We start from the raw sequence: 26,722 nt of genomic DNA on the forward strand, positions 1-26,722 counted from the left end.
CACACCACACCATAATTACTCATACACACGAACTTCCAAGGAGGACCTGAAGGCAGTATTTGTCTAGTTGTGAAGTCTTGCATGCATTTGCCACATTAAATCCAAGCCATGTTTTCTTGTGTCCCGTGTCCCATGTTTCGTGTTTAGACTTGTGCCTGTGCTTCTGTTTATGATCACGGATTATCTTTATTTGAGGTTTTTTTTGTGCCTGTTTTCCGATTACGGACTTTGATGATTCCTGAATTAGCCCTAATAACGTCTGAGTATATACACATGCGTCCTGCTTTCACTCAGTGCACTTTACAGTAGGACTGTCTTCTGTTTAAACTCTTCTGTTTATAGCATGTGATGTGTATTTTGAATCATTTTCATTTACATTGAACATGCTGGAAAAATGGCTGAATTTCAAAAAAAAAGGAAAGTACCTGGATTATGGCTAGGATTTTTCAGAATGGGCGTTACATCCAACCACCAACCATCTAGCTTGGATGTGTTACAAGGCGTAGCTGTAGGATAATTAATTTTGTCAATAATCACAGCCAGACTGTACAAATCAAGAATACTCTTGAGCACTTGGCTGTATACAGGCTCAAAATGTAGCCCACACATTTCACCTCCACTGTGTAACATCATTCATCTCCCCTTCTTACTCGCTCATGTGACTGCGACTCGCTGACAGCCGTGATGAGCTCGTGGGCCCGATTCCATCCAAACCTCATCGCGAAAGTACGGCGAGTGAGTATGTATAGGACAGCTGTCCCTTTTCTGTGTCCCTACGAGACCAGAGCAAATGAAGTTTCAGGACTAAAAGGACGTGACTTTGTCTCTCATGTGCTTTGGAGTGAATTCCTTGGCAGGTCATTGGATCTCAGTCGATGACTGGGTGTACAGTAATGACTGCCGCTGACTGTTAATGGGCACTTGGACACACACACACACCCACCCACACACACACCCACACACACACGTGTTTGTCTTACTATTCTTGTGAGGATCTTTCATTGACATAATTCTTAAGGTAGCTATGCTACACCTGAATCCAACCCTTACCTTATCCTCAGTAACAAAAAGGAAACTATTAGGCAATTTCTGTTTTTTGTTTATAATAAAAGCTGCATTTTTTTGTCAAAAAGCAGTTATCCTCATGAGGACCAGCCAAATGTCAAATTCAAAACTCACAGATATAACTATCCACAAATTCAAAACTCTCAGATATAACTATCCATTCCCACAAAGCTATAAATACATGCACACACACACACACACACACACACACACACACACACGCACAGTCACTCATACAGTATGCCTGCGAGGAAGTGTTGAGTTTGAGCTGTAAATCTTAATAGAACACCAGCACAGTGAGTTTCTCATTCTGTCCTTCTCTCGCTCCTGAATTTTGTCGTATGTTATTGGAGCAAAAGTTAACATTACGCCCACCTACAATATAAAAGAATGTTTTGGTTGAATTTCTCTGAACATTACAGGTGAAGGTCTATGTGAAATGAGTCTCACTGAGATTCACACATGGTACTAATGCTCTTTGTCTCTGTGTTGTGTATAAGCAGGTCTTATAGGACCTCCAGGCCCACCAGGTCCTTCTGGTACGTCATAATACCCTCAAACACACACACACGCACACACACACACACACACACACACACACACACACACATATGTATAGTGCAGTATTTTCTCTTTTACAGGTTTACTTCAAGGAAAACTCCACCCTGAAACACAAAAATATTTGTTATGTGTTTAGTGATTCTGGTGCTAAGTTGGTTGGTGCTGTATTTTCCTTATTGCCATGAGACATTAGTGGCTGTGTCATGATCTTAGGTCATAGCGGGACACTATTAGTGCAGTTACAATGGTGTTTAATAGGAGGGAAAATTAAACAATCTAAAACATAAGGGATAAAAGTCAGATTTTGCTGTTAGCTCATAAAAACAAAGGAGCTTCTTTTCTCACTCGCCATTTTTCAGCAAAGTTCAATGTCATATTAATGAGAAATTAATACTAAAAATGAATCAGTGGTGCAAACATTGGACTCCAAGCTCCAGAATGCAATGCAGCTATATGACGCAGTTGTGCTTGGTTATGGCACAGCCAGAATAAAGCGCCGCTGCATCATTCTCTTTGAAACGAGGGTAAAATCGCACTGCAACACTATCATTAGGTATCAGTCAGCATTGTGGGTAATGAAAGAAAGTGAAAATAGACCAACATGTCAATGAAAGAGATTTAAAGTAAAAAAGTCAACTCAGAATTTTATCTTAGACACCACTGAAGGTGAATTATAAAAATTAATATGCGAGTTGTTCAGGGTGGATTTTTTCTTTAAGTGCTCTGCTTAAATTAAAGACAATGGATTTAAATATTTCAAAGTGCATAATCAGATTCTAGTATTATAACATCCAAATGTAACGATTTTAACTTTTAATCCTGTCTTTGTAAGGCCCCCCAGGTCCTTCTGGAGCTCCTGGCATTCCGGGTTTACCTGGAGAAGATGTAAGTAGATGTTTACACTAAAAAAAAATAATCAGAATTCAGACTCATAAAACCTTTTTGTCCATCTTGAAGGTGTGGTTTGATGAAAAATAAAATGTACACAATGTTCCCCTTAATCCAAGTGTAGTCTAACAGCTAGCACATTTGCTAATTTTGTTTTGTACTCGAGCTAAAAGGATAATGTGGCTAACAAGTAATGGAAGTTTTTCTCATTTAATAGCATCATATTGTCAAATCACATCCAGTTCTTCAGTGATGTCCTACATGTCGTGCTGATGCAGTTTAGTATGCAGTGTGGCTTAATCAAAATGTAATATACTGTATAAACATGAGCAAAACGTTACCATGTAGCTGAAAGGATAGGCATTAAAATACACCTTAAAACCAGTGTATGTGTGTGTGTGTGTGTGTGTGTGTGCATTTTAGGCACCGAGGGGTCTCCCTGGCAAAGCTGGAGAACCAGGACTTAAAGGAGACCGAGGTGAAAGGGTGAGGTCTCATTCTACTATATCTTAATGAATCCTGAATCATCATGATTGCTCATGTGTCAACGACGTTCCATTGATTTGATCGCTTTTCTAGATGTTGCGCAATCATAAGCAGTGAGCGCGCTGGTCCATTTACCTCCATAGAGTTATTATCGCACCTAGTGGTCAAAACTGGGGACTGCAACAAGTGCCCTTTGGGGCATGAATCACGCTGCCCCATGCTCACTCTATGGATGTTTTCTATGGGCTGGTTGACATCTTGTTTAGATCTGCAGCCACCAAGATCTTGTTTTGTACCAAATATGCAGAATTAAATCTAACACATTACTGCAAACAAAGGCAAAGTGTAGGTGCATGTAGTGTGTCTATGATGTACATTACATTACATGTCTATTGTAAGATATACTGCAATGATTGTGAGTGAGAAAGAGAGATTGTGAGTGAGGAGAGGATAATGCGTGTGCACCAAAGTGACTTTGTTCCCCATGAAAAGGCTGAGAAAAAGAAGAAAATGTGTCTTCCTTTTCCAATGCCCAATTTTAGGGGATGTTTCTAGGTGTTTTGTGTGGTTTTTGAGACACGTATGGCTGGAAAGGTACGTCTACAACCTGCTCAAGAGATTGTACGCTGGATGATGGTATGTTAGTAGCCTATAACATAAAGCGTGATAGCCTCACGACTTTTTTTTGTTTGTTTGTTTGAGACTGTCATTATTAATATCGTCCTGCTGCTTAAACCTATCCACTCATTTTAACAAACGCCAGTGAGGAAGGGACGTGTTTAAAGTGTGAGCCATTCTCACACTCGGGGATTTTTGAGAATCTTTGATTTGTTCATAGTGAACAGTTTATCCTGGCTTGACAATGCAGTTGAAACTGAGCTCTAAAACAACACTGGCTGTATTCCTGTGAGTGAATAAATATCTGATCTGGAAGATAATCTTCCAGCAGCTCTTTCCATCTCATAATTCTTACATTTATATTCAAGTGTCCAGCTCATAATTCTTATGTTTTGTGAGGATCAAACAGTGCTTTATTTACACACACTCCCTGTAATGCTGCAGTCTGTGGAGGTGGAGGAGGCTGCGCTACGGGCAAAACCAACATACAAGTACAAATCTCTGGACTGAACTGCTTGTAGAGAGAACTGAAAATGAAACGGGACGCCTCCGCCACTGTACGATCTGTAGAAGAGTCGAGAGAGAACGTACATTTGGTCTGTCAAGATTCACTGAATCAAATCAATGCTAAAATTCAGAGTCTTATTTTCCTATAACAGCACATCGTAAGGGGTCTTATTTATATTATACTACATCAATTTGCCAAAGCTAACATTTTGTTTTATTTATTGAAGAAAGACACATACGTTTTATCTGTTTATTGTTATAGTTAATGTTGTGGAACATCTCCGAAACCAGATACTGTTATCACAGTAGCTATTAACAATCATTAAGTTAAAAAGACAAAAACAACAAACCGGGAATCATTTTGAAGACTTTGCTTGTCAGGAAAAAAGGAAGAGTCTTACCTCTGACTATTATAAAGTGCCGACACTGAAGACTCCTTCCAAAGATGTTAATTAGACATCTCCTCACAGAAAACCTTACCATATTTATTCGCCATTAGATACATGATCCTCATAGCTGCAGTGCAAAATTGTGTATTATGTGCATTAACTTGCAGTAATTTGTAAATACTTGTTTATCCAGGGACCTCCGGGATTAATCGGGGAGCAAGGCTTGGCAGTAAGTGTATCTTACACACAAACATACACATGCTTTTGGCTTCTAAGAATCTGATCTTTGAGCCATGTCTTTTACCTCTCACAGGGTCCAATGGGTGCCAAGGGGCAGAAAGGCGAGCCAGGAGAGAGCCTGCCTGACGTGAGCTGCTTTAACACTGATATCCCACTGATCTGAACCTAAAGGAATGATAGTAATGAATGACTGGCAGTTGGCATTATGTATCTGCTCCATGCTAGCTTTTCTCCAGTCCTGTTATCTCGAGGTTTCCTTCATTCAGAGAATTAAAGACAGATTTTCAATACCTCAAAGTGCATTGTATGCCACATTTGATTGTATTTGAATTGACTTGTGCTGATGTGATTGCAGGGTGAAGGAGTTCAGCAGCTGAGAGAAGCTCTGAAGATCCTGGCTGAGCGAGTGCTCATTCTGGAGCACATGATTGGCATCCACGGTAATGGGGATGCTTTACTTATTCATGCTCCTGTAGCCATTTATCAAGTGTCCATCAGTTTGGTCATTTAATGGGTCTGAGATTCTTATAGAATGAGGTTTTTTTTTCAGTGTACCCAGTGTTGCCTTGTGCAAGAATGATTAGTGAGACCTGCCTTCTGTTCCATTATACACTCTCTTCGACTTTTCTTCACAGGAAGTGCCTGTCGACTAGTGGACACTCAGAGCACATGACTTTTCAAACGAAATGCAGCTGAAGTATAGCGTAGATTAAACAAACCATTTTCGACAGTTGTATCTAATAAGCTAGCATTTTTCTTTTAAAAAAAAACATTAAAGAAGAAGAGAAATGCTGGACTTCAGAAGTCCAGGTCCAGCGTTGGACACCACTGTTTTAACATGTGTGTATTTGTGTGTTTCTCTGCCTTTAGAGACCCCAGCAGAGGCCGGCTCTGGACTAGATGGCCTGTCAGATGCTCTTGGTCTACCACCAGCGAAGATAAAACGGGCCGAATCAGTGCGCCTTCGCTCTTCTTCTCTCCACACCGGCCAGCAAAAGAGGAGGAGTGTTTGACATTTACACTAGTGATTTTGTGTAGCTGTCATTCATTGCTCTTAATAATTATCTAGTGAAAGCCTGAGCAAACAGCACTATTAAGAACTTTTCATCATTTATAAGGAAATTGTTTTTGCTGTACAGTTTTCACAAGAAAACATATGAATCCTTGTTTTTAATAAGACATGAAAGTGTTTTTATGTGTGTATGTGTGTGTGTACTCTTTGTAAGTTCTGATTTTTCTAGTTTATGGACTTTGCGCAACCTGTCATCTTGCTGTCTCTGCACTCGGCTCGTTTTTACTCACACCCAGTAAACACACACTTGTAGACAGGCCCACACTACACCTGGTGAAGGCTCGTCAGCGTCCTTCGGGCTTGTTCTCAGTTCTTGAGCTCGTTAAGGCTGTAGTGAGTCGGGAAGGAACAAATGAGCTTCCCGCCTGCTAGGCAGCTCCAAATAAAACATTGTCAAATGAGAAACATCTGGATCAGGCTCAAAAAAGAAAAGAAAAAAACAAAACACCCCAGCCACCTATTGTTTTGGTTCTGCAGTTCTGAAAACAGCTTGTTCGGATTTGGTAGGATGTTTTCTGTCAGCTAAATTGCAACCGTGGCTTTGATTCCCCATGGTCTTGGCTTTCTCTGTGCTTCTTTTCTGTTTTCTCCTGTATTATTTGTCTCGCCCTACTGTGCGAGTAAGTGTAACAAACATATCAGTTGGACTGCAGCTTTCCTTCTCTGCCATTGCAGACCATCTTTTCTCCCGAGTATGTTTACTGAGAGTACAGCTGGCTCTGTAGAAGGGAAATTAATAGGGTACTTACTCTAAGATAACGAAACATGTCTATGTGACTCGGTGCTCTGCTGTAATGGGATTGCCCTATTTATAAGCCATTTGTTTTCAAAAGCCGGTTTTCCCAGATAACATTTGTCTCACTCATTTACGCTCCATTAGCATTGAGACAAGATCACAGTGTATATTGACTTCCATGCATTAGGACCCCATTTCCAATCATTTATTTAACGACTTACTGTCATTTTAGCTTAGATGTTATATTTGAAGTATTGGTTTACTTTGACTGTAGCCTGTAGGATTTTACCATAAGTTGACCTCTTTCTTACATTAGCAGCTGATTAGCGGTGGTACACTGCTGGTTCAGTAAAAAAAAACAAAAAAAAAAATGACTTAACCAGGTTGCTCTCGTACAGTAGTTAACAGCAGTGTTAATGATATTTAACAATAAAATATGAGGTGATTTAGTTTGATTTTGTACTGTATTGGAGACTGTATGGTGTCATGGCTGTTAGTATATTCTGCCTTGTATTCTGCCAATATTTACTATTTTTGCACTCTGATGTCAGGTTGATATGGCACTGACGTAGCAATAAAAACTGATCTGAAGGTTGTTTGTGGGGGTTCTTTTGTAAATTGGTGCACACAAAAAATGTAATGTCATTTAATAAAAGATTCAATACACATTCATAATTTAATGATTTTTTTTGTGTTTATGTTGTTACCTTGTTGTTGATCTATATTGTGTACATTTTTTTACCCAAATTTCTTCCAGTCCCCAACCACTAGCTAGTATTGCACAACACCTACCAATCTGGGAAGCAAAGGCAGACATATCCTTCTTCCAAGATGCAATATATAGATGTATGATAGTTGAATCAGTTATGCTCCCGGCTGTGGAATTGTTGAGATTCAAATTCACGATCTCCCAATGAGAGGGGGAGTGTTTACACAGCTGTGCCACTTGGCTTCCCATGTTAAATTTTTTTAGGCACATCTAACTAGTAGCATGAATCAGGTTTGCTGTGCATAATCAGGTTTGCTGAGCCTGGGACAAAAACCTACATTTTTGACCAGCATACTTTGATCAAATAGGCATATACAAAATGTCATCGTATTCCCAGCCCAGGCAACTGGGACAACTTCCCCAACTGTTCATCCATCATGGCATGACTGGCAAGAATTCTGCCGGGAAAGGATTTTTCAATATTCCGGATTTGTTGTGTGGAGGGATGTTGGATCATGTGGAGTGCACAGTCAATTGTACGTCTGTGAAGTCACGCTGTGAACACCTCTGTTTAACATAATCCCAAAGGTTCCAGAAGCCACTGAAGCAAGGAAAACTTTCTTCAAGCCATTCTGAGATGATACATGCCCTGACACATGCTACATTCTGAAAATGTCCATCTGAGTTTGGATAAACAGTAACCACGAGGGCATGAACTTCGTCAACAATGATGTTCATATGCGCCATGCTATCCATACCATCTTCAGTCCTTATCAGAAGCCTTCATGCAATCAAGGAAAACATCCCGCACACCACCAGACAGGAGGCTCAATGGACTCATGCTTTTTCTGCCAAATTCTGATCTTACCATCAGCGTGATGCAAAAGGAACCTGGATTAGAATCATGAAGCAACCTTTCATTGGTCCTCAACAATCCAGCTTCTTTCCTGACAACATTGGCATATGATATGGTCTTCAGCTGTTGTAGACTCTTTGAGACAAAGTCAGATAAGCAGTGCATTCTGAGATGGCATTCTGTCAGTGGTTAAAGCATTGGGCTACTGACTGGAAGGTCATGAGTTCACCACCAAGCTGCTGCAATTGGGTCCTTGACCAAGACCCTTAACCTTCAACTTGTCAGGTGTATCTTGTCTAAGCTGTAAGTTGCTTTGGATAAAAGCATCAGCCAAATGAGGTGAATGTTGAATTCAGATGTAATTTGCCTGGTTGTGGCCCATTTATTTCCTTCCATGATACCTGACACTGTCTTATGACCCCTCTGCCCAACAAGTATTTTTTGGTTCAAAGGAAAGCAGTGGTAAGAGATCAGTGGTATTTTTTTGCTTGTTGTATCATGCATGCAATCCACCTACTGTCATGTTTGTGGGAGGAAACTGGAGAACCCATGGGACATTGTGAAAATATATGAAACACCACACAGACAGTAACCCAATCTCAAGATTGAACCAGTACCCCTGGTGCTCAGAGGCGGCAATGCTAGCAGCTGTGCCACCTTGTAATGTTACATTATGTCTTAAATTCATTTTCTCTTTTATAAGTTGTCTTTTAATATCCTCTTTAAAATACATACATATATGTTTTAAAAGGATATTTCACCCAAACATGCTCATAAGACTAGAAATGAATGGAAGCTAGCAGTTTAACCTCAGGCTAATTGCCACAATGCTAAGTGGCAAACCTTTTTTCTTTTCTTTTTTTAAACAAATGTGTCAGAATGAATTGTTCCACAACATGGAGGCTGTGTACATTCCAGAGAGTCTTTATCCATCTTCATAGTTACACCACAACATACACATTGTTCTGGGCTTCAAAGCTCAAGGCTCATATTCAGCCACAAAGGTACTGACAATGCGTAATGACAATGACAGTGATGAATGTGATTACAAATCAAAGTTTACTCCCCTGTCTCCTCACTCCTGCTCCTTTTCCTCTCCATGTGTGATCACATAGCAGAGATTCTTGTAATCGAGATTACCAGAAACGTCCAGAGGGAACATCTGCAACATCTGATTCATCTGTGAGAGAAGGGAATGAAGCAAATAATGATGTTTGAAATGTTTAAGAGGCACAACAAAAGGAAGTGGTGGACTTCTCTCTTGGTTAAAATTCTTCAGTTGCAAGCCTGAGTTTCCCAATACTCCATATTCCATATTTAAAAACGATTGTGGCAGGGGAAGATCATAAAAATGCAAGAACAATTGAAAATGCAAACTCAAACATCCAAAAGGATGGGTACGTGACAATAGTGATGCACATGCTAGGAGAAATTTATCCTGTGCAAGATCACAGATGCATCAAACAAAATCACAGATACATCAAGTGTGTAGTGTACACACTTCCAATCAAATATTAGTGCACTCACATTGTGATGCTAATTATGAGATGAGTACTGTTTGACTGTACTCAAGGCTGCTTATTTTCCATTCAGGCTCATACTTAGTCATTTCTATAACATCACACAAAACGCCACAGTGCATACAAAGACCACTACAATAGTTAGCTTTTAGCAAAACCATTTGTTAGGTTTGTTATTGTTAGCATGGGAAAGTGTTGTGTGTTTGTCTGTGCTGCTACATTATATATGTTTTCTCTTCCGTTGTGTTTACCGTTCTGCTAAAGTCAGTTTGGTGGATAAAGACCAAGTCTGAGTTTGTGCTGTATGTGTAATGTTGCCTATAAAAGAGCAAGTAGATTGTTTTTACAGTGCTTCCTGGTTGTCTGTCTTCTTTGCTAATGCCACAATATATTAGCATCTTTTACTGATTTTGGGTAGAGTAATGAATCATTGATACTGCTACTGGTATCATGTATAGTTAAAATGCTCTGATACCAAGTGCATATTGTGTACTTTGTTGTGCAATAAAATGTGTGACATGAAATGACAGCAATCTGAGCGTTTTCATGATGGCAATAGAAGCAAATCTACCTTCTAAAAAAGTTTATACAATCTTGCTTGTGCGACAGTAATACAAAATCCATAAAAATGCTTTATTTCTTTGTCTCAACTCTGATCCCTGTCTCACCCGGTCAATGTGTCTCCCTGTCTGTCTCCCCCTCCACTCATTCTCTGTCCTTCACTGCCTCTCTCAGTGTGCCTGTATGTGGGTGTGTATGTTTTTCTTGCTCCCGTCAGCTGAAACTGATGTCGATGTCGGTATAAACCCAGCGGGATCCGCCCATGGGGAATGAGTGGCACAGTGTTTGATCATGAGCGTGAGCACATGTCTCCTGTGTGTACCCACATGGTTGATCAAGAGAGCTGCCCATGAGCCCCTGCGGACCCCCCTTCCCGAGCGTGCATTACCCTGCCAACGCAGCATGGCCGCTCATCTGCTGGACACATGGGAGCCAAAGTGTGCCTATGCAATTTTTCTTCGTTCATTTTTCCCCCTCCCCCACCTTATCCTATGTGGGGTTTTGGGGGGTATTTGACAGGAAGATGGATTATTGTAATCACAGGAGCCATCAGTGAGTCAGAACAGGGTGCCATGGGAAGCCAGCCATCAGATTACTGCACACCGCTGCCATGGGAACAGAGGGCTTGTTTGTTTTTATGTGTGTGAATGAGTGTGTGTGTGTGTGTGTGTTACGTAGGCATTTATTTTCAAGGCTTTGATATATGGTGCATGAAAGCTGCTACACAAAATGAGTGACTATTGTGCATGAGTGAGGGAGAGAGAGGAAATGCACAGATAATACCAGTTGGAAGGCCGATATTGTGTTTCTTTTGTGTTAGCGCGCGTGTGTGTGTGTGTATGTGTGTTCTATTAAATCCATTGTCTGAAATATTATCCAGCAGTATGGAGGACAAAATGGCAGTGAAAAATTAGTCTTGTTAGTTACTCATTAAATAATGATATATGACATATAAATTGAAAATATTTAATTGCCAAGCTTTGTTTAATTGTTATTACTGATAATAATACCGCTCATACAGATAGCATGCTAGTTAGGCTAGTTAGTCTATACTAGCTAAGACTGTCAAGAGCATTGTGTATGCCTCTCGTGAGCAACTTTTTTTTTATATCAGAACAGCTCCAGCTAGTGTTTTTTTTTTTTTTCCTGAAAAAAAAGCAACCAAAGAAGTGTCCATTCATGTTGCTCACCTCAGCTTCTGTAAATTTGTCTGCTTGAGACATCAGGTAAAACTTGATCCTGTTGGATAACAGAAAAACACGAACGGAACATGAAATAGTCACTGTTATTGCACTGTGCCTTGCGAGTAAGTATACATCCCCCTTGAAATATTCCACATTTTGTAGTGTTACTACCTGGAACTGAAGTGGACATAATTGGGATTATACAGTATTTCAAACATCCCAAACTTTGAACAAACCCACAGAGTACAACTAAATCCACAATTTAGTCAGAGAAGCAACCAAGAGGCCAAGGGTAACGCTCAATGTGATGCTACCACCACTATGCGTCACCGTGTGTATGGTATTCTCAGGCTGATGAGCAGTGTTAGGTTTCCACCAAAGGTAGCACTTTGTACCAAATCCAAAGAGTTAGAGTTTCATCTCGTCAGACTAGAGGAACTTTTCCCACATGTTTGCTGAGTCTCCAACATGTCTTTTGGCAATCTCCAAGCTGGACTTCATATGGCTCGTTATTATTGTAAATAATTTGGTGAACGATATTGAGTTTTCCTCCTTAACTATTCACTATTATGGGCTATTTGGTGTAGATTCATGACATAAAATCTCAGTTAAGTCCATTCAGTACAAGGCTGTAACACTACAAAATGTGATCATAACAAGTGGTTCGACTTCAAGGAAAGCAAGGCACTGTATCGACGCGTCGCCATGTTTGTATTAAACAAACAGAAATTTTGCTTATGTGTAATGCATAAGGATGATTTTTTTTATTGTCAGGAGTGTGATTGCATCCAAGGGCCCTATTTTCATGATTATACACAGGAATGTGGTATAGGATTGAGGCAGTGGATTTCTTCTTGCAAGAGCAACATAACTGTAAAAAAAAAAAAAAAAAAAAAAAAGTGTAGTTCGAATGGTTACATTATTAAGAGGTGTGATTATTTGTGCTGCTGTGATATCCAATCAAATTGGCTTTTTTAAAACTATTTTTTGTAATGGCAGCTGATTAGATCTTAGTTATAGTTAAAGATTTCATATCAGTATTTTAGTGGTGAAATAACCAGCTGGCTGATAGAACTCTCAACAGAAGCTTTTTCTCTTTTCACATTGTGCTACAGTGGACCTTTAAATACAGTTTTGGCATTCAAGACCAAGAAGAGATCCTAATATGTGTTCATTTTATTGCAATTTTGGACCAAAGTGGTTTGCATCCATCAATCAGTGCAGGCTTTTATGTCTTTTTGACCATGAAAATAGCAACTGTACAAGAACAAACAATAGCCTTAAGAGCTAATCACTCACTCATCTCCCTTCAGTACACCAGTACCCTCTGGGTCGAAGATCTTGAAGGCGTTCAGAATGTTCTCCTCCGGGTCAGTACCTGAGAAGTCCTTGTTAGTTAGACGAGATAATCTGGGATTAGATTTATCAATGTGTCATTGATGTAACTGAAGCTGGAGTGTACCTTTGAGCTTCTCGCCAAACATGCTGAGGAACACTGTGAAGTTGATGGGACCTGGGGCTTCCTTTAGCATGTCATCAAGCTCATCACTCCCTACGTTCAGACGACCTGAAAACACACACACACACACACACACACGGACAAGCGTGTGCACAGAAACATCACAGAACATCCATGTCAGCTAAAGTTCTCTTAAACTTGTATGAAGCTTCTTTTTTTAACGTGCCATACAAACTGCTCGTTTCATGTATGTTATGTGTCTTATGATCCAGAATCCTAGATCAATATCTTGTGAGGCAACTTGAATATTGGGCCGTTCCATTTCATTAATGGGGTTCCATTTAGCCCTTATAGCTCTTAAGAATAAACTTAAATAAAAAATACATTTAATTAAAAATGTGGCAACAATCTCATTTGCAGCAAGGTTTCTTGTATTTTGCACTTTGCTCTTAAATGAGTAACACGGTTGAGTTTTTAGCATAGAATTAGCAAATACACAAACTGTAGTTAACTAGAATCCATGCTGCTGGCATTAACACATTCTAATGATTCACTTAAAATGTTTTTTTTTTTAATTAATAGTTTACTTCTAAACTATAATTTGGGTAACAAGGTTGTACTTTCAAAGTGAAATTCAGATGAAAAATTCAGATGCAAAATTCCAAATATTTCATAAAGTTCGATGTGTTAACGTTAATGTTTTCGGACTAAAATCTACATTTTTCATAACCTACAGTATAACTGACATGTCATGGAAGAAGATGGTTCAAGCACAACCTGTTAAATGGATTCACACATTAAGGTGAAAATAATATGATTTTTATGATATGATAAAGTGGAGTTATAGTGATCAGGGACAGGCACAAATGCTGCTTTCTATATTCTTTAGAGGTTTTATAACTGTTTTGCATTACTTATCTAAAGCCAGCACATATGTTTAAACTATTTGAAATATCTTTTAATTTCCATACATGTTTGTAAATGTAATATCAGCGGGACACAAATGACACCCCAATCGTGGATTCAGCCCTGGAAGTGTTACTTGAGAAACGGAGAGTGTTTACCTACAGCGGCGAAAGTGTCTCTGAGATCATTCTTGTCAATGAATCCGTCTCTGTTCTGGTCCATAATGGTGAACGCCTGCAGGCATTTACAACACGCTAACTCAAGACACATCATCCGCTCTCTATATATCAAAGAAATGTGCTACGACTAATGTCTTAAGAGTCCATCCATCATGTGCACTGTAAATTACAGTGATTATAGCCTATGTCTGGTCTCAGCCAAGGAATCGGCTGTTAAGCTCAAAGCTCCTGTGAGTTATGGTTTGTATTGTTTGGAGATATCATATATCATACGTGTTAGGATAAATGAGGAAAAGGCTCTTGCCTCTTTGAATTCCTGAATCTGAGACTGCTCGAACATGGTGAACACATTGGAGCTGGCTGCTTCCTTCTTCTTGGCCTTTTTGGGTGGCTGAAGAACATCAGCAGAGATTATTAAAAGAATTATGGTATACCAAATGAAACATATGATTCGAATTTTCTTATTCACATTCTTGTAAATAAAACATAACACATGTTAATTCTTCATAAACTAATGCTTGTGTGACTCTGGATACAAACTTTTATTTATTTATTTATTTATTTGTACTTTTATTATGTTCTGTAGTCATTTTTATTTTTTTTAAATTCTCATATGATGAGTCACTTCTTTTGCTGGATGCACGTATATGTAGATTATAGTTATTGCAGGATATTATAATCTATAACTGATCAGATATTCAGATTCCTAGGGGTAGCTATTGGTACCATTTTTTTTACTCAAAGCAGCAATCAAGTTAGAAATAACAGGCCTAAATTATCAACCACAATACAAACTAATTTATTCGTAAATTGTTCGTTCGAGCATTTATACAAGTAATCTGGTATTAATTAGTTGCTAACAATGTATATACAGATTACATTGTCATGTTTAAATAGCTTATTTGTTTTATAAATGTCGTTAGTGAAAATTGTCATTTCATATTAAACTTGAAATAAAACATTTCAAAACAAACCCATAATAATTTGGACAAAAGAAATGGCGTCATATAAAAGGAGGAAGAGAAGTGTGTCTCTGTGGTAGCCGAGGTGCTCTGCAGTGGCTAAGCTGCATTACTGGAAGATTTAGTGCACACCACACTTACGAGGCGCTCTAAGCGGTTTCAGCATTACTAAAACTTTTGTAAACCTTGCAGGAATGTTTACTTCGAAAACAGGATTTGGCCTACGAAAAGATTTACAAACAACTTTACTAAAAGATTGATAAATAAAGCCCAAGTCTTTAAGGTATTAAGTCTGTCTTTATTGCTTACTATATTTTTTTTGCTGAGAATTTATGATAGAGATTTAAACAAATAAGGGCAATTTGAGTACATAAGATTTCAAACGAGTAAGGATGATTCAGGACAATTTCACTGGTATTCATTTAAATTCATAAGAAAGGATGTAACAGCTAACCCAATCTATGACTATTACCTTAAGCTTAGTGACTTTTCATATAACTTTTTATGAATTTCCAAGCATGACACCATGTTGTGTCTTAAACATGATTCATAAACCAAATTGCAGCATTGATTTATGCTCGGACGTGATCTTAAAGTAATGTGTTGACATCATCCTGAAATTTTGCAATTTATTATCCAACATGCAATTGACCTTGACACAGTTATTGTCCACAATCCTCTGCATGCATCAGTAACACTAATTAATTACCTGCTCATCTATCACTATTAAATCATTAATAAAACCAGGACTTGAAGGATATCCTACCATTGTGATGGTGGCTGAGGTCCTGCAGGCACACAGTTAACGTCTGGGGAGACAATAGAGTCCCAGCGCTACTGTTTTATATACGAAATGTGCAGTGCCAGGCATACCTGCTCTAAATTTAGACAATAGAGGCTAGCTTGGAAATATGCAGTAACTAACCACCCTTGTGAGGTATGTGGACCATGTGCAACTCTTTGGCCTCTTTAAAGAGAGAGCCGTGTCCATGATCGTGTCCTTATCACAGGTGCTACTACCATTAGATGGCAAGACCTCAGAGAATGGGGTTAGTACAGTTGATATGAACCTAAATTCTCTGCAGCATTCATGTTCTAGTGTGAATAGCAACGGTTTAACAAGAAAAACCATTAGTCTCAACACAAAGCACCTATCAATTCAAAATAGTAGGTGCTAGCTACTACGTAAATGTGGCTAGTTGCTAAAACCTGCATTCAGATTTCAAGAAGGAGTTAGTGTTTTTTTAATGAGATGCTGTAAATTTTGAAGATAAAGTCACTGCTTGAAGATTCAAAAATCAATAATCTGTGACCTTAAGAGCTCGATGACTTTAAAAGATCAATGTCACGATCCTCAGAACTCTCACTTTAAATAGTGTTAACAAGGAATGAAAGCTAGTGAGGCTAATTATGTGTGCTGTCGTTATCGTAAAACTTATCGTAAATTTTAAGGTGATATTGTGTTTAAATGATGGTGAAACCACAAATCTTACCATGGCAGACACCAGAATTGTAGCTACGCGGATAAAAGCTATCAATCAGTTAGCTCACTGGCTAGCCTACTATGTTAAAAGTCTAAGCAAATCGACTGTCTCATTAACGTCAGACTTTTGAACTTCATCTTTCAGTGGTTAACTTTGGATATCATACCTGCTTTTTCACATCTTATTGTACAGAAATAGTGTTTAGTTTAATATTTCTAGTGTTGAAACATATATAACAGCAGCAACAATAAAAACAACATTAATCTGGTCTGTTATTTTTTTTTAAACACAGAGATGGAGGGATTGTGTGACATTTTCTTGGATCTCCACATGCCAAACTCAACCCTACATTCTCAGGTACCAAACTGTACTGTTCTTTATCGCTGAGGTGGTACCATCGAGTTACATGATTTGTACCTTCAGTATGTATCTTTTACCTGGGAAAGTGCATGTAGTGTACCTTTAATTGGCTTGTAGAGTAAAGCTTTAAAGGTACATCAGTGGCTCTTAAGGTCCTATTATGCACCTTAACTAATTTTTCAGTGTATAATGATACGGTGTAGAGGTATACAGGTGTCATGCTAACTGGTCTTCACTAGCTGTTGTTCATTGTCGGGCATGTTAGCATAGTTCGGATGAATTATCTGCTCAATAAACATAAGGCATCACGAGTCACGGGGTCTTGCCAGTGCATGACCTAACTATGTGTGTTTGCAAGAGCCAAGAGTTATTCTCATCAGGACCGCATGGGATAATTCATCATATTGACACACACTAAATGATGCCATATTTACTACATATTCAGAAACACCTTATATATGAGTACAGCCTACATCTAAAGGGCCAAGTCTGCGACATAAGTTCAGAAATAATGGGGAAAGTTATGTGTATTCAGACTCGGGTTACGCACGTGCTTAAGTCGAATTTCTGGGTGTGTCTTTCAGATTATGCAAATGACCTGTGTGTAGTTCATGCTTCTGAAGTTGGCAGATTTGGCATGCCTCTGAGTGTGACATATTGTGCTTACAGCAAACCCTTCACACAAACCTACTGTTTGTTGCTCAAGTCAATATTGAGCAAGAAAAATGGGCTGAACAAAACAGGACAGGGGTTATGTTCAAGGGCAGCTAGCACACAATGAAAATGTGGTCCACTTTTTTGGACTCATTGTCAGAATAAGCATTGCTGATCCACATCTAAAAATTGGGAAAGATTATAGTAAGTTGCCCATAGTTTAATTTTTGACGTTGATTAATGTACGTTAACGTATACGTGCATTAGCCAATCGTAGACAGTCTTAGCGAGCTAACAGTAAGCCTTCTCTGGCACAAAATACATTTAATTGACCTGCAAAAACCCTACGCACCAGTGATGCATATGAATGTGTTTTGACTGACACCAAAGTGCCGTAGAAGGAAAATCAAACTATCAACTCTTCAAAAGACTGGTGTAGATTCGTAACTTTAAAGGCATTTTTCAAATGCTGCTTGCCCCTCATCACTGAACCGAATTACAGTCACCCTCACCTAAGCTTGTGATTAAACTCTTTCCATGTATTGAGGACTAAAATAGACCAGGGCTCAGAAGTTCCAGCGCTGATCCATATGCAGCCAGACGCTAGTTAAAGAGGGTTAAATGGATGGAGAAAATGATCCCATGGTACTTTGTTCTGAATTTTATTCCACGACCCAGACCACCATCGTTATTATGTCATCACTGAGTCCATATCCAAACTGGGAGAGAAATGAATGATTAATATGATCCGTGCTACATTTATTCTTAGTTGCCACACAAAAACTGACAGGCAGACCACCATTTGTGGCTCCTGGCAGGGAAACGGTGGTGTCTATTGGGAAAACACAACCTGGACAGGTGGAGAAGTAAGCCCAGAGTGGGGTCAGGGGATAAATATAGACTTGGGCATTATTGGAATTATTTATGAGGTCACTTATAAAGGGTTGGCAGCAGCAGACAGGCTTGGAAAATGTGTGTGTGTGTGTGTGTGTGTGTGAAATTTTGCAAGACACACTTTTACCTGTTCAGAGTTCATGAAATCTTCATGGTCAACTGACCAGGTTAAGCATGTAGTGTATGTATAAGTGTGTGTATGTAAGGATGAATACTTTTACTGTGTGTGTGTGTGTGTGTGTGTGTGTTGCAACACGTGTGCAATGGGTGTGTTTAGGGTTTAGTCATGTTTATTATTAGGTTATTTTTGTGAGAGCTTTTGTTGATGTCTTGGTAATTAGGCTCTAGTTTATCTCCAACCATATGGCTCCATATTTCATAAACCTTTTTTAGTTTATGATGCGCACAGATGACACTCAGGCCTACTGATATGCTCTTTTAGAGGGTTGTTGCTATTTATGAGCAAGTAGTAAATGCTCCACTACTTCAATGTAACTTTGAATTTTCTTTAATGAAACTCATGACAGACTCATTTGCGTGTTTGTACCTGGATTTTATGGCTGTAACGCAATGACGCTATCTGTATTTGTTTACTGCTCCAAATATCTGTATCTGTATTCAGATTTAAACCCAAAGTAGACGTGGTCTAACCGAGGTTGTAGTCTTTTTTCACCATTGTCTGCACTGTGTATGAATTCTGACTCTGACGGTTCCTCAGCCTCAGTTACATCACTTAAGTTCATAATTAGTCTCAACTTTTTTAAAATCTTGCTCACATCATTATTATTTTCATTTGGACCTGCCCACAATATTTAATAACTAAACAAACTAGTAGCCTAATTTAAACCACAGCAACCCTGACCAGGCTGTTACTAAGGATGAATGAATGAATACTGTAAATGCATCGAACAGGTCAACGACAGGGTAGTGTTATGTGCTATGTGCTATGTGTTATGTGCTATGCTGACATGAAGCGGCGTTACTATTACAACCCTGAAGTTGACTATTTTACATGACACCATAGCTATTTGCCAATGCTAACAATTTTTTAAATAGAAAATGACACATTGTACATTTTGTCTGTTATAGGTAAGTTTAATGTAGTGAAACATCAGCAAGTTAGTTTCTGTTATCACTTACATCGTTCCTTCACCAGACTATCATTTTTGCTTGTGAAGTTAATAAGACAAAAAAAATGCAGCTTGTCATGTTACCAAGAAACCACAAAACTGTCCGTGCTGAATACTTTCTGGTGTCAGAAAACGTAAAGTTATAGCTTTACCTTTGACTGTTATGAAGCACTGACACTGGAAACTTAAACTTAAATAAATGTCTAATAAAAATTTATAATAAATAAACATTATAATTTTATTAGACATTTATTAGACATTTATATAAGTTTAAGTTTTATGCTTTTTGTAGTATGTGGAGCATTTGCCATACTAGTCCCTGTGTAAGTTGTTACCATAAGAACAATATAGTATTAGATGTAGCCAGAGCTTCTGACCACTCAGATCAGAGAATTCTGACCAATCAGATCCGAGAATTCGACAGCGCTGTAGTGTAAGTTGGATTATTTGTCAGTCAGGACACACAATAATTTTGAGGTTACTGGTTGCTCTTGAGTCTCTTTACTGGTAGTTAATATGAATATGGGAAATTTAATGCTTGCAAATTTCAACATTAATGCAGTCTTTATTTTGATACACATGTGAGCCGGTTTGTGTCCAATAGATGAACACAATGGTGCATTCTGACAGCTTGTCAAAAAAACTGCTAGTTCATGGTGACGTCACTTAAAGGAAAAATCCACTCTGAATGATTTGCATATTAATCTTTATAATTATGACATGATCTTCAGTAGAGTCCGTGATTTATTTTGTAATGAAATTTTGATATGACCTTTTTAGTTGAAACATCTTTCATCGACATGCTGGTCTATTTTCACTTTGACTAATGGTTTCCTAAATTACCCACAATGCCGTTTGACTACCCGTTGATAACGGAACCAGTGGGATTTATCCCTTGCTTTGTCACTACCTAAAGAGAGTGATGCAGCAGAGCTTTAGCTTTTTAGTCTGTCCAGGTCTTGAGCAAAAGCCTTCAAATGCTTAGTTCTGTGGTCAGAATAAAAGCATCAGAAAATGAATAAATGTAAATGTAAAATCTAATATGACTATCTCAGTGTGATGTGTAGAATAAATGCAGATAATTACCCATACACCATTTTCCTGTAATCAAGCAGGGTATAAAATCTGTGTAATAATATTCAGCTACCACTGAGTGGCGCCTCAGCTGCATACATAACAATCAGCAGCATGGCTGAACTCAGTGCCTTTACACATCACATCATCATACACTAATCTAATGTAGGCCATAAACTTTACCGCAGTTTCTCATAAACACATCACATCATCTCTCTCACATACACACAGGAACTCTTCGAAGCAGGCAGAACCCAGTGCACTTTGCATGCCCCCATTTCTTTAATTCCTCAATTGTTCTGAGAGGGCCGGCATCCCTCATAATTAAACTTTAATCCCATGTACCAGCAGCTATTTAAAATTAGGCCTGGTCTCCTGAGAGGCGACGTTGGATTAAAACAAGCAAGATAAGACAGGACAAGGAGGAGGAGGAGGCAGGGAAGCGAGGAGTGCCTGGGATGGAGGATGGGGGCGTCCACCGGGGAGACAGAAATGGCAGGAGCGTGGGGAAGTGGGGGATACGCAGAGCGTCGGTGGGCTGGAAGAACAAATCACTGGCAGGAGATGTGAGCTTCTGAAGGGGTTGTGAGTGAGAGATAGAGAGAGAGAGGAGAGATGGAAAGAAGCCAACCCCTGGGAGAAAGAGAAGCCAAACCTTAACAGCTATTTGGAAAGACAGCAGTAACATCTTGTGTGGTGAAGAAGCTAATGGTGGCTAATATACATGTTATACTATAAGTATTCTGTATACTTGAGTTTTCTCTCACTTCATATCCTGGACTTGCAAAAGAAATCTCTACTTTCTACTCACCACATTTTCAAACATACCTACATTTCTCTAGAATCATGTATTTGTAAAGTCACAAGGTGACGTTCCCTGGTGAAAAAAACAATAGAAACCATCACAGAAATTCTAATGGTTTCCACTACAAATACCAGTACAAACCATCAGCTGTTAACCATTAAAACCATTACCATGTAGTAGGACATATTAAGGATGAAGGTCCTTAATGGTATCAAATAGACATAACATGCCACCAATTGGAGGCAAGAAATTACCAGTAGAGACCCACAGGGACCATTACAGTTTCCATTAAAACTAATACAATTCCCATTATAACCATTAAAACCATTACAAATTCTATGAGGGTTTCTATATTTTTTTTTCAGCAGGGTTTTTTTTTAGCATCAGGTAGAGTCAAGGATCTAAATTCCTAACAAATCTAAAATTTAACACAATTTGACAGCAAAAAATGATACACAATACCTATCACTGTAATCTATCTGATGCTATGTACACTTTTTATTTATAAAGGAAGCTAGCTATGTGCATTCAACGAGTTTGTATGGTCAGTGCTATTATCACGCTAGCTAACATTTGAGAGATTAGGTGAAAAGGGGCACGAATTTACCTTGAGGATCTAAACTCAGTGTGTGTTATCGTTCTTGTACTTTTGTATTTTGATTAAATGTAAGAGTTTATACTTTTCTACCTTAACTTGAGTGAAAAATTTGAAGCTTTATTTCAAATTTTACCTCATAAATGTGAGGAATTTAGACGAGGAATTCCATTTTCACTTAAGTAAAGACTTTCACTACCTCTACTTTTACTCTTCACTGTTCCCAAAGATTAAGCTGATATTGCCTTATTTCGGTGTATTTTCAGTTACTGTCATGCAAAATGTGTTAGCCTTTTAGTGTTTGAAGCTAGAAATGCTACTCTAGCCTTAAAAACGTAAACAGACTAACAGCTAACTAGCGTAAACAGCTCATTTTCTGTTCTGTTTCAATTTAACCATGACCTCAAGTAATGAATGAGACTTTGAGGTGAAATATTAATATTAAATGTGTTAATTTCATAGCTCTGACATAGCCACAGCTATGAAACGAAGAAAAGCACATTATCCAGCTTAATTAGCCATTGCTAATGGTTGTCAATGAGCATTAGCTTGCTCACCCAGGCAATAAATTACTTAAAGCAAGGTGATTTTTTTTTTTTTGGTTATCTGCTTATCAGTATTTTTAAAAATGACTTCACTAGGTTGCATTGTAGGATAGAGTACACTACCAAGATTGTTCTGTCCACGAAGCTTACTTGGAAATTTGGGTAGTAGGGTAGCAGTACGTCATCACTGTCATACTGAAAATATGAGTACATATTGTTTTTATGTGGGTTTAATGATGAGTACAGTAGGAGTAGTATGCCTTGTGTCTTCTATGGTGTATGTATACTTTCCTGCTTTCCAGCTAGTCACTAGCTTTATTGGTGTTTTTACTGTCAATTATCTGGCTACAACCACTTAAGATAGCATAAATAGCTTTTCCTTTGTAACAGGAGCAAACTATGTACTCACAGCATTGTAGAAATGCCTGTAGGGATTGTGTGCCATTTTCTTTTTGGATTATTTTTTCCATTGCTTTTGTTAGCAAGGGAGTGACGGAAGTTTTCTGTTGTTCATTTGGACTTTTGACTGATAGATTAGCTAACTCCCTTCCTTCTTAATTAGAGGTGATTTGTTTGGTGTTTGTCCACAATTAAAGTCTTTATTACCCTGCTGAAACAACAACAACAAAAAAAAACAGCTTGGTCTGACCAGCTATCAGCTTCCAAAACACAGGCTGAGCTAGTCAAACTGGTAGACCATCTTTACTGGTAGGTAAATTAATTTTGAGCTTCCAGAATACTTGTCAAAATTGCTTAATAAATGTTTGAGATTGTCTAATTGCTCTCCTGCCGTGTTGCATTACTAGCAACTGTCTCCATCGACCAGTTTGACCAGCTCGGCCTGTGCTTTTTCAGCTGGATAATTGCTCATGTTTTCTCATGTTTTTCTTTCATTTTCCCTATTTGTTTAATAAATTAGCTATGTATCGAAAGAACATTTTGTGTCGATAACAGGAGTCCTGGAGGCACCATCCTAGCCTGGGCTTTAACGAAATATTTTTAATTAATGTGTGTTCTTATGTTCAAGTTCTCTGCATTTATTTTCTACTGATTGTTCTTTGTATTACTTGGTTTCCTGAATGACTTTGCATTTATTGTTTATGTACTTACACTGCAAAAAAAAAAAAAAAAAGGTAGCAAGTGAAGATATCATGAATAAAGGAAAAGTGATCTAATATTTCTCATTTTAAGATTATTATATAACAAATATCAGACCATTAAACCTATTTCTAGGCATATTTACTCTTTTTGGTTTTAAAATTGTCTTAGATAATTTGGCTTCTTTCTGGAAAAAATTGCTTGAAATAAGAGCAATGATCTACCAATAGAATAAGAAAATTTCAAGGTAGAAATGAAAAAAAATAGGGCTTAATAATCTTAACCTAAAACTTATACTACTAAAAGTTTATTAATCTTATATCTTAATAAACTCATACACAATCTAATCTAATAAAGCGAAATATTAGTTGAATTTGCTTATTAAGATATTTAAGATATTTTTACTTGCTAAGATCATGTTTTGCAGCGTACTTCTGCTTTGATCCGGGTCACGGCGGATCGGGATCCTATCCCGGGAGCACAGGATGTGAGGTAGGAATACACCCTAGATGTAAGGTCATCACTGGCCACCACGAACACATACATTCACACCTAGGGGCAATTTAGTGTAGCCGCTTTAACTATAGCATGTTTTTGAGACGTGGGAGGGAACCAGAGAACAGAGAGATAGAGTGAGAGCATGTAAAACTCCACACAGACAGTAGCCCGAGCTCTGGATCGAACCGGTGACCCTGGAGCTGTGAGGCAACAATGCTCATGCACTTATGAAAGTGTCTTCATTTTTTAATGATTTGCCAATTCTCTGATATTTGATCAATTTGCATCAATTTGATAATTCAGAAAGCTTGTAATTCAATTGCAACAGTATAATAGACATGTCATATATTTTCAGTAAAAATGGCAGAACCAGTGCAGAACTCAGTACATCATCTCTCCTGGTTTATCTGAGTCACTCAGCCATTCTGGACAAGCGTCTCACATGATATTCATGTGATATTCATTCAGTTCATTGGTAACTGGAGTAAATAGGCTAACACACAAACTAGCATAATAGTTAACTTAAAAACACATGCACATTAATAAAGCACCCATAGCAATGATTACCGAATGTGACAGAATCAGCTATTTCATCAATCAGTGTTGGTTCAGTGTTTTTGACACTTTTGAGTGTCAAACAATCTGTTGTTCCAGTGAGTAAACATGAGGACGCTTTCTTAAAAAAAAAAAACCTGCACTGGTAGAGAAAGAAAGACAACCATAAGGTAACTCATTTAAAGACACATTTTCTTACACTGGTGCCATGTGTGTTAGAAAATGTGTTTGTGAATTATCAGTTTTCTTTTTAGGCCGTCCATGGAAAACTGTGAGAACATGAAAGTTCTGTCAGTTTGTAACATTAAAGAGAGTTTTATCAATGCACAGTGCTGGAGCGAGTGTGTGTGTGTGTGTGTGTGTGTGTGTGTGTGTGTGTGTGTGAGAGAGAGAGAGAGAGAGAGAGAGAGAGGGAACTCAACATCAAGGTCTCTTTGCAGCTGACTTTGAAAAATCAATAGCAATATTTTTTTTTTTCCTTTTACTGCACCTTGAAGACTCTTTCAGCAAAACCCCAGTGCTGTGTGCGCTTCTCTAATCAAAGCAACAGTGTCAGGATTCTGTGAATAAAGTGCAAAGACTGAAAGTTTTGACACAGAACATCAGTGTAAGTCAAACTAACTCTTGCCATGTTGTTCAATCCTTATTTTGTGGCTATGAGCTATGAGAATCGGTGAAGATGTTATACAATGGGCTATACAAAAAAAGGAAAATAATCAATGACGGGGTGGCTTGATGCGAAGCAGAGTAACGACCTGAAGTTGATTATTTTCCAATAACATCATTTATTAAAGTCTGACACATAATATTTTTTATCCGTTTATAGTTACATTTAATATTTTGGTATGTTCATGAAACAAGTTAGTTCTCAATGCTTTCTGACAAGCTGTATGTTTCTTCTCACAGTCCCAACACACACACACACACACACAACCACTTCCTTGTCATATGCAGTCATCCATGAAGGGACGTGGCCTTCAGTGAGCAAACACTGCCCTGATCAATAGATCATTTCTCTTCGTAATGTGGAGCTATTTTCCTTCTCTGGCACGCCACTGAGCCACACATTGTCATAGCAGTGTTTGCAAAGGAGGCCTGGCATGAGTGTAAGCTTTTATCATCCCTGCCCAAGAGAGAGAGAGAGAGAGAGAGAGAGAAAGAGTACCTGTCATATGTCATGTACCTGCTCGAGATAACAAGAAGATTCCAGACGAAAGCTCACTTCTCACAAAGTGCAAGATCATCTTTTAAAGTGGTACTTCAAGCCGCAAAAATGCTAACGCTGCTAAGTACTGAATGAAAGCCTAGTTAGAATTACTGCTGACTGGTCATTGGTTTTGTTCTTTTTTTTTGCCCTGTTCACTTTATTATTTTTCTTTCAAGTGTCCCAAGGTCAACATTTGTGAAACTGCCTTTCACAGCTCTGATCTTTTACCAGGTCTGGTATTTAAGAACCTGTTCTTATTTTCAGAGACAAAAGGCGAAAGGTGTGGCGAAGCACAAACAACACGCACAAGTTGCTGGATTACTACTTGTCTCCAGGGCATTTATATATTTACATGAAGAACGTGCGAATTTTCACACCGCTGTCTAAGAGCAGCCTAACTCTGTGTAGAAGGAGAGCAAAACTTTAAAAGAGTGCTGGGGTTTGATTTGTCCAGCAGAGGGCTGACCCTAGTCTTGCTATACACTCCTCTAGATGATTTGCTGCCCTCCCTTTCTCCTTCACTTGTATTGATCTTTTCTCCATTCGCTCTTTTTTTCTACTTCCCCTCAGGAGGATGATGGGACGTCTCAATTCTTTCTGGTCAATGTCCAAATGTCCAAAGGAAAGCAAAAAAAAAAAAAAGAAGAAATGAGATATGTGAGAAAGTCATGATTAGTGAGGGCTCCTGCACCCTGCTCACCCCTGACCTTGCCCTTGACCCTAAGCATGACCCTGGGGTCAGAGGTTGTGTGAACACGTCGCCGATGGGGTTCTCTGCTGGCTGGGTGATGAGTGGCGTGCTAGCCAGAACACATGGCTTGTTTGACTAGATTAGACATGTATTCCTCTCCTGAACTTTTTCTAGGCTACATTTAATGCAATGTGGAGACTTGAGCTATTTCAAAATAGCTTACTATACTAGGCT

At 38.6% G+C, this 26,722-nt stretch overlaps 2 protein-coding genes across 4 annotated transcripts in view; one reads left to right on the top strand and one right to left on the bottom strand.

Annotated features, from left to right (window-relative positions):
* LOC113543315 (collagen alpha-1(XXVI) chain) overlaps positions 1–7,237 on the top strand; it is a 34,896-nt gene extending 27,659 nt beyond the window's left edge. For 2 of the 3 annotated variants that reach the window (XM_026941425.3, XM_026941423.3), the window contains exons 8-14: positions 1,566–1,604; positions 2,459–2,511; positions 2,938–3,000; positions 4,708–4,743; positions 4,828–4,881; positions 5,110–5,194; positions 5,625–7,237. In XM_026941425.3, the coding sequence (XP_026797226.1) occupies positions 1,566–1,604; positions 2,459–2,511; positions 2,938–3,000; positions 4,708–4,743; positions 4,828–4,881; positions 5,110–5,194; positions 5,625–5,767 (473 nt within the window). In that variant the 3' untranslated portion in view covers positions 5,768–7,237. The remainder of the gene's footprint in view (positions 1–1,565; positions 1,605–2,458; positions 2,512–2,937; positions 3,001–4,707; positions 4,744–4,827; positions 4,882–5,109; positions 5,195–5,624) is intronic. The other variant, XM_026941424.3, reaches the window with a different exon arrangement.
* A 1,798-nt stretch (positions 7,238–9,035) lies between these two features.
* On the bottom strand, positions 9,036–15,744 carry LOC113543162 (myosin regulatory light chain 2B, cardiac muscle isoform). Its single transcript, XM_026941225.3, has 7 exons — positions 15,665–15,744; positions 14,241–14,327; positions 13,916–13,991; positions 12,855–12,959; positions 12,692–12,770; positions 11,399–11,447; positions 9,036–9,307 (listed from the first exon to the last, which is right to left on the bottom strand). The coding sequence occupies exons 1-7, from the start codon at positions 15,665–15,667 to the stop codon at positions 9,203–9,205; spliced, it is 504 nt and encodes a 167-aa protein (XP_026797026.1). The 5' UTR covers positions 15,668–15,744; the 3' UTR covers positions 9,036–9,202.
* Between the last annotated feature and the right edge of the window lie 10,978 nt (positions 15,745–26,722).

The sequence above is a fragment of the Pangasianodon hypophthalmus genome, chromosome 21 (genome assembly GCF_027358585.1).
Source record: "Pangasianodon hypophthalmus isolate fPanHyp1 chromosome 21, fPanHyp1.pri, whole genome shotgun sequence".
NCBI lineage: Eukaryota > Metazoa > Chordata > Actinopteri > Siluriformes > Pangasiidae > Pangasianodon > Pangasianodon hypophthalmus.

What these genes read in the sequence shown, in the direction of transcription:
- LOC113543162 (XM_026941225.3), bottom strand. An exon ending in AGACACTTTCGCCGCTGTAG is followed by an intron (nt 12,960 to 13,915) that starts GTAAACACTCTC and finishes GTGTGTTTTCAG; the next exon opens with GTCGTCTGAACGTAGGGAGT. An exon ending in GTTTGGCGAGAAGCTCAAAG is followed by an intron (nt 12,771 to 12,854) that starts GTACACTCCAGC and finishes AGGACTTCTCAG; the next exon opens with GTACTGACCCGGAGGAGAAC.